At 34.9% G+C, this 8,868-nt stretch overlaps 1 protein-coding gene across 1 annotated transcript in view; it reads left to right on the forward strand.

Annotated features, from left to right (window-relative positions):
• NBAS (neuroblastoma amplified sequence) overlaps positions 1 to 8,868 on the forward strand; it is a 209,704-nt gene that overhangs the window by 57,801 nt on the left and 143,035 nt on the right. The window contains exons 25-29 of the mRNA XM_009332472.1: positions 558 to 691; positions 1,424 to 1,486; positions 2,013 to 2,135; positions 3,661 to 3,763; positions 6,070 to 6,293. Coding sequence (XP_009330747.1) covers positions 558 to 691; positions 1,424 to 1,486; positions 2,013 to 2,135; positions 3,661 to 3,763; positions 6,070 to 6,293 — 647 coding nt within the window. The remainder of the gene's footprint in view (positions 1 to 557; positions 692 to 1,423; positions 1,487 to 2,012; positions 2,136 to 3,660; positions 3,764 to 6,069; positions 6,294 to 8,868) is intronic.

The raw sequence follows: 8,868 nt of genomic DNA on the forward strand, positions 1-8,868 counted from the left end.
CCCCTTTCCACAACAAATGTAAAGAATAAAATGGGGGCCATTAGGATGGGGCCAAGAGCTCAATGAGTAAGGGTTGAAATTACCTTCCATGTGAGTATTTCATGCTGCTTCTACAGTTTAAATAATTATTCCAGGGCACATAAGCACATTTTTGCATACTATTGAATGTTCTATGTGTACGGACAGAAATTAACCAGTGAAGGAAAAACACGGCTATTTTATATACGTTGATACTTAGGAACATATTAAAAAAATGTGACAAATGTTTGCAGCAATTGCCTTCCTCTGCCCTGCACCCTCTCCACCTCTCAAATTCAAAAAGGGTATAATGGTGTATCACTGTTCTTTCCAGTGTCTGCAGTGTAGGAAACTAGCAGAGTTATGTTTCAGGTTGTAACTTCAACAGGTACTTAAATAAGTTGTTAGCAAGAGACCTTCTAATTACAACTAAAGACAATTTATTTACTTGGAGTACACATCTTTTTATATTCAGAAGAAACTTAACTGTTGAATTAGAAACAGAAAACTAAAAATAATGTGCTTTCTTCTCTTTTTAGTGTCAGCAAAAAATTATTCCTGATCAAGACCAGCTTATGATTACGGCATTGGAATGTATTTATAGTTGTGAACGAGATGACCAGCTCGCGCTCTGTTACGATATTTTGGAATGCCTTCCACAAAGAGGATACGGGTAAACATTTTCAGTTAGTTATTTGTAAATATTTTAGATATGTTAAATAGCTGTGAATTAATGCTTTAAAAATAGTTAAGTCACTAAAGAGTAGGTAATGTTACTGGAATATTCTGTTCCTATCTGAGTTGCCGTGGTCATACGTACACTCGTGCTGTATATGTATGCTTGTGCTGTATATATACTCTACCAAATAATGCAACAAAACATGATTTAAAGTAGCAGCCTAGACCAAGGTTTCTGTGTTAGTTTCTTAGACTTTTATATCCTGGTGAACTGAGACCAAGTGTTAGTGCTATCTTACTGGTCTTGTCAGTCTTGTTACAGTTAGTGGCGTCTCGCACTTAGCTTATAAGCAGCAATATGGCCATGTGAGCTCTATATGGAAGACCTATATGAAGGACAAGTAATTCTTGAGAAACTGAAAGCATGAGGAGGAGATGTAAACTATTCTCCCAATACCTTTTACATGTAGGAAGGAGAGAACCTGAGGAAAGTGTAAGGAAGAAGGAAAAGCTCTGTTCTTGGGAGATTGAGAGACCCTCTCAATTTTAGCTATCCTTCTAGCAAGAAGCCAACAGTTTTAATCTTTTCAAGCAAACATATATTTGATTTTCATCAAGGAATGTTTCAAACTGCTTATCTTTATATCTATGTAATATGAATTATATAAAGAAATTACAAGAAGTATGGAGATATATATTTAATATTAATTGTATAATATCTTTGCAGGCCTGAAACAGATAAAACTAACACTATTCACGATGAAGTAGATGAACTGGAACAAATTCTTAGGTATTTAATTTTACTAAAATAAGTAATGTGTTCTTACAGAAGTCACTAGGCGTAGCCAAGAACTTTTTTATGACAAGAAAGCAGCAAGAATATTTATCTTGTTTTTAGTGCTGTTGACAAGATAATCTCTAAGTTTTTTGTATTGGGAACTTTAGCTATTTGAATATTATAAAACTGCACAGATATTTTCCTTGGAATAAAAGTCTTTTTTTGGAGGGGGAGGAAGGTTACTTCTGAAATATTTGGGGAATTTGTTTTGATCTTGATACTCTGTAGTGCTTTGAGTGATCAAAAACTAAAAGTTGTGAAGATATGTCATCAGGTTATTGCTGATATGCATTTACCCTACCGTATTAATTTTTTTTGAGTAAATAATGTTACTGTGGCTAATCTAAACTGTTACAGACTTTATGGAGACTGTTTGCATTTGCAGTACATTGTCTGAGACAGCTTTATTTAAGACTGCTGCAGCAGAGGTGGTTGTACAACTGTGCAGAAATAAAAAATACTGACTATTCATTTACAGTGTGTCAGAGCTGTTGGAGAAACATGGACTTCAGAAACCTGTTTCCTTTGTGAAAGACACAAAGGACAATGCGGAGGAGGCACGGAAGCTGATGATTAGACTGACGAGGCACACAGGTCGCAAGTTAGTATTCAAAGGGGAATGGGAGATAAGAGGGAAAGGACAGTAAGGTAACAAGTACTTATTGTCAGAGAGCGTACCTGCCTGTTTTGTTGCAGTTTTGAACCGTAGTGTTCAAATTGAACAGGTGTACGTGAAACACATTTGCTAAACTGATGGTTAACATGATGAGTGTTTTGGCTGCATTCTCCGCATTCAAAAAACTCTGTCTTGCTTCAGAGTTGTTTCAATATGTTTGTGTTCAAGTAAACAAGCCTAAAAGGCATACTGGCTGCAAAATACTGCAAGATGATGAACGGTAAAAGTTAACATTGTAAATGAGGTCCTTTAAGACCTATTTAATTTTATTGAGAATGTGGGATTTGTAAAATAACGCTTTCTTTTTTTTTTGACATGTTTTCTTAGGAGCTCTTGTAATAGGGTAATTTATTGATTTTTACGTATTGATTCTACTTCCTCCAGTATATTTTTTTCAATTTTTCTGCTTAAGAACTACTTCACTTAACTTGTCTTCCAACTGTAGATGAATTATTACATGGCCCTTGGCATAAGCAGATGAAAAGATTGAACCTTGGGGAAAACAGCCATCACTGTGGGTTGTTTTTGTTTTTTGTTTTTTTTTTAATTTAAAGTAAACACGCACAACAGTTTATTGGTGATGGTAGGGCAGTATTTAGCTTGGACAAGCTGAAAGCTTTTTGAGTTCTAAAAACCTTTCTTTAAAAAGATCCAGTCAATGCCTCTGTAGGAAAAATGTTGATTTTCCACTTTTTGTAGAGACCCTTTTCTTTGCCAAAATGAAAGCTAATGCCACATGAGAAAATCACTATTAGCTGGACTAGCTTGTGTAGCTTAAAAAAGTCATTTTTAATTTGAAAGGCTCAAGATAATGTCAAAAAACCTTCATAGTGTTTTTACCTGTAAAGCTTTTGATAGAACACGTGAAGTTGTATAGGAAGCTTTGTGGGTAAACAGAGATCCATGGATCCAGAGGGTCAAGAATCTGAATACCATTCCAATTTAAGGAACAAAATAAACTTGCAGCTCTATTTGCCTGTGATTTCATGGAATTGATTAGTCCTTTGAGATTGCCTACAATGAACAGCATCTTAATGATCTTCAGTTGCAAACTGAAGTTACAAACTTGTTTTTACCCAGCTGTTCTTGGATCAGCAGTAAGATAGCACTTTCAACTTTCTGATGTACTATTGGAAGTTATCAAAACCTACTTGGGGGATCTTGATAAAGATTGCTTAAATCCCTGTCTTATACCACAGAAGACAAACAGAAAAAACACTTCGGGTACTACATTGTTGTCGTCAAACAGTTTTTCCCACAGACACTGTTTTAATGTTAATTAACATTAAAAGCATTCTGTCTTTAAATCACTTTTGGTTAAAAATCCAATTAAAGACTGAAATAGCGTTTGAGAAAACTCATATTTTTGGTGATGGCACTGCAATGTTATCTACTGCTTTTCTTTAAATTTGTTGAGGAAGAGAGTTTTTAATTTTACAAATGTTTGTAGGCAACCATCAGTCAGTGAGGCACACTGGAAGGAATTGCTCCAGGATATGTTAGACATGCAGCAGAAAGTATATACATGCTTACTTTCAGATACTTGCTATGAGGTGAGTTTTATGTTTTCTTACTGATTTATGTCCCAAGTAAGCTACAAATTCTTGTTTCATATTGTTGCTCACAAATGTAAATACATTTTCATGTGTTATGTTCCTTGGTTGTCCACTGGCTCTTTTTTGGTATTTTCATTCAATTCAGAAACTTCCTGTGTTAATTCATTTCATCAAAAGCCCCTCTCATAAATATCCTGTATATCTTTTACTAGAATTCAACTTTTTTTAAATTGACTTAATTTCTTGAGACTTTGTAATTCTATGTACAAATGTGTTTAGTAATAAGCACTTAAAACTAATGAAAATAAACAATCTTTTAGCTAAATGTTAGCTTCAGCCAAGCATTTCTTAAGCATGAAGTTCTGGTTTGATAATATTATCCAAGATCATTATAGGATTACGGACTTTCTACTGCTTGCAGTTGAAGTAAAATAATGTGAGATGAGAAATCTAATTTCATTAAAGGAAAAAAAACCAACCCTGCATGTGCATAAATACAAAACCGATGTCATTAATATTTGCTAAGGACAGCTATTAGACTGATGTAGAATTTGCTGGGACATGTATTGTTTATCTACATTTTCACTTCAATATATTGCAGTTTATTACAGAAACAGTGCCGTGTCCACTTCAGTTGGTGCTTAAATAGTCACATCGTTTAAAAGTTTGAGTGTTTTATTAGTGTTTGCAAATGTAATTGCTTATGACTACCAATCTGATTAGCTTTTGGGAGAAGTTTTGAAAGCAAATTGGAAAAAAAAATTGAACGGAAAAAGCAATACTATTCAACCTATACATAAAAAAGTCACTCCTTCTCTGTAGTTGTACAATTTGAAGTTGCTCGAAGAGAACTGCAATGTATTTAATGTTCATGGTTTTGTGATAGGCTAAGGCTTAGTGTACTTGAAATTTTTTTTAAGTGCATTTAAAAAAAAGTTATAGTACTCTGCAAATAATAGCATTTGCTTTGCTCTGTTCTTAATATAAGTTTTTTATTAATATTAAATTATTTTTTAACTTCTGTACCATATGATTAAAAAAAACACAACAAAGGGTTTTGGAAAAATAATCTAGGAATGCTGAAAATGCTTTCAAATGTAGTACTGTTGTATGCAATTATACTTTGGTAACTTCAAAATTGAGAAATTGGTGAGGCAGTAAGGATTTGCAATCACATGTGAGGTTTGTATTGGGATCTTTTTTTAGCATGATGCTTATTCTATTGTGCTTGCATGCAAAGTGAATCCTGTCCTCTTGAAGGACTTCATGTCCATAAATTTTGAGAGAGGTAAATTGTATGTATGTGATCTTTAAGGAAGAAGGGTCGGCTATTATACTTTGCATCTTTCACTGTTCCTTGAGGATTAATATGTTGTGAAATGGAAGATGATCCAACTGTATGATGTTTTTTAAGAAGCACTGAACTGTGTTCCTTTCCAGAGCATGAGCTGGTTTGGAGAGGTTCTTCCTAGTGAAAAAATACTTTAATTTCAAGACGCGATTGGACAGGATACTAGATAATCTCATCTATGCCCCCTTTCTCACAAAAGATCGGGCCAGATGGTCTTTTGGGATCCCTTCCAACCTGGGCTCTTCTATGATTCATTGAGTCTATTTAATTTGTTACAAAATTTAAAAATTGATAAAGGCCACATTGTTGCAGCTGCGATATTTTCTGAAATGATTAAATGCATATGTTGCTCTTCATTAGGACAACACTGACCATGTTTAAAAAAAAAAAAAATTAAAAAAATATTTTTGTAAGGAATTGAGATTATTTTGAGTGTCTTAAAGTGGGCCAAACTTTGACCTGAAAATAAGTTAGGTGTTTTGTGGCAGATGCAGCATTATCTTAGTATGCATTCTTTGAAGATAGTCCTGACTGAAACTTAAAAAACATCTTATATGCTCAGTTCTAAATACTTTTAGTTTCTTCAAGGATACAAAATTTCTTCTCATATGTTGTTGGTTTTAATACTAAACTGCCTTTTCTGATTCTTACATCCTATTAACACCTCAGAATGTAGGTATAAATAATTTCTCATCTCAAGTCATACTGTAAAAAGGCGGTTAAGCTTTCTTCTGCAGGAAGTAGAAATAACTAGCTACTAGTTAATTTTAGCTTTACTTAAATAAATTGCGGAAATACTCTCCTTGGTAGAAGTTACATTTTCTGCTCAGACTGAATAATATTGTTTTGACTTCAAAGATCCTTTTATTCAAAGGGGTTGGTTCCATACAATGCAGATAAGCTTACTTGAAGCTGCTCCTGCAGATTATTAAATTATTGTTCTTTCTTTTAGATATTTGCAGAAAGTCTTTTATGCTCAAGCAGTATAGACAATATCCACTTGGCTGGGCAAATGATGCATTGCAGTATTTGGTCAGTGGATCTACCAAGTTCATCAAAAGGGAAGCCACAGTACCGAGTCAGCTACGCAAAAAGTATCGAACTAGTTTTGGCTGCTGGCAGAGAATATTTCAATTCTTCAACGAGTTTGACTGATAGCTGTATGGATTTGGCCAGGTATACTTAACAATTATCATATATGTAAATACATATTGCTCTTTTAATTGAAACTTGAATTTTGTTTTCCTTGCAAGAGGGGGTGAATCTTATGTGGGTTTATTTCTCTTCATGTAAAATTACATGGTAAATGGAAACAATATCTTTGGCTTCTGTAAGATTTTTTTTTTTGGGTTGGTTTGTTTGTTCTGTGTTGTTTGGGGTTTTTTTGTTTTGTTTTCTTTTTCCCCTGCCTTGCTTTGTGTGTGTGTACACCATTGCTGTCTCTGGTTGCTGGAATGATCTATTACAGAATTCAGGTTGAAGAAGAAGAAACGTGCAAGTCTTTCTCTGTGGATAAGCAACTTTTTGTGTGTGTCATCTGAACCTTTTCCACATTACGACATTGAATGACAACGGTGGCCCCCAGTTACTATCACAATAGAAAATATAATTCTGCTGATTCTTCCTTTTCTTATTTTCGTCTTTCCTAATTCTGAGAGTTCATTTAAGGCTATCTGTCTCTCTTTGTTACATTAAGAAATAAGCCAAATAATTCTTCAGAAAGGAATTCAGGCATAGAGCAGCCTTGGAGGCTGCAGTGTGGGTGTTCGTTCTTGTATAGATTTAGATATGAAAGTATTTTCTTCTACAGTTTAGATGCAGATAGGTAAAATAATTGGGTATTACCTATGTAGAAGATTGATGCCTTGGTCTCCCCCAAATATTTAAAACAGAGGCATGTCTTAATATTTCCAGCCTTTGTCTTTTATTCTAAGAATTTGCTGTTTCATTGGTATTGTTTTTATGTGTTAATCCAAGTGAGTTTTTCTTTTTCCTTAAGGCACTTATTAAAAAAACGAACAGCAACAAACACAAAAAAAACCACCAACCACAAACAAAACAACAAAAACCAAAACAAAATCCCATAACCAAACAAAAATACTGATGTCTCAACTACAAAGGAAGACATGTCTTTATAAAGTACTACTTTCACTTAGACATGAGTACACTTACCTACTAATTACAAGAAAAAGATTAAATTATTTTTCTCCCCCTCAAGATAAAAATTCGTCTTGACCTATAATGGTAGGTACATACATGTAACCATTTTTTTTTTTTGAGTACTGACTATAGTAATACAGTCAAACTGTGTTTAGTTAATTATCCTTTTTCAAATTAAGAAGTTTTCTCAATAAAATATTGTTACTATAAAGTTTTATGAATTGACAAATCATATATTTTCCATTAGGGATTAAAGGAAGAATACTTTTGCAGTTTGCCTTGATTGATGGTTATGTTCTCCATAACTTAACTAGAAAATGACTGAAAAAGCATTGGGTTTTTTTCTCCCTAATCACTTGCAGCTTATTCCTCTCTCCCATCCCAAATGCACACGCAGATAAATATATCTGATGAGGATGACGTTTTTCTCTTCATTTTTGTGGGGTTTTGTTCTTTGCTTTTTTTAGTAAAGGCATTATTGCCTTAATTCCAAGTTGGAACAAACTTTTACAGTATTAATTATATAATGCTAGCTCTGTTTCTACCTTTTTATTGAAAACACAGTTTATTGACTGTCATTACTGCTTATGAGCACTCTAGGTAAATACTTGGTTTGGAGGCCTAAAAGGCCCAAAAGTCACTGGCTTTTTTAAAATTTATCTTTATTTTTAAATATATATTTATATGAATATAATTTATTATTATTATTTTTTTTTTAAACCAGTTGAGCCTTTTTACATTTTGGACACCAGGGCAACTAGATATACTGTGCAAAAGTTGCGATCACAATGAAGCAGGTGCATACACTGTTACAATATCCAAATTACAACTGAATTTTATCTGTATGCATATAACTGCCACAGTTAAAATCTCTCTATTAGCTACTTAGTTGTATGGGGAGAGGATACTATAGTGGAGGGATTTCTTCTATGTGTAGGAGAGAAGCCCTTGTCTGTCTGGGCTAAGCTAGGAGGCAGAGAGGTTGGTTGGTTTTCGCAGGTAAGTAGCTTCATTTTGGAGCAGCAGGAACAAAATGCACAGTTATTTGGAAGAGACCTTTTGGGTCAGCAGTCCAGTCCTTTCCTGTTGCATGTGGCACTGTAATGTAATGTAGCCTCACCTCTGTGCCTGGGAAGGTCATGGAACAGATCCTCCTGGAAGCTATGCTAAGGCACATGGAGGACAGGGAGGTGATTCGAGACAGCCAGTATGGCTTCACCAAGGGCAAGTCCCGCCTGACTAACCTAGTGGCCTTCTATGATGAACTACATCAGTGGACACGGGAAGGGCTACAGATGTCATCTATCTGGACCTCTGCAAGGCCTTTGACAGGGTCCCCCACAACATCCTTATCTCTAAACTGGAGAGAGATGGATTTGATGGGTGGACTGTCCGGTGGGTGAGGAATTGGTTAGATGGTCGCATCCAGAGGGTAGTGGTCAATGGCTCAATGTCCAGATGGAGATTGGTGACAAGTGGTGTCCCGCAGGGGTCCGTATTGGGACCAGTACTGTTTAATATCTTCATTAATGACATAGTGAGATCGGGTGCACCCTCAGCAAATTTGCAGATGACACCAAGCTGAGTGGTG

Source organism: Pygoscelis adeliae, unplaced genomic scaffold (assembly GCF_000699105.1).
Source record: "Pygoscelis adeliae isolate BGI_AS28 unplaced genomic scaffold, ASM69910v1 Scaffold168, whole genome shotgun sequence".
Classification (NCBI taxonomy): Eukaryota; Metazoa; Chordata; class Aves; order Sphenisciformes; family Spheniscidae; genus Pygoscelis; species Pygoscelis adeliae.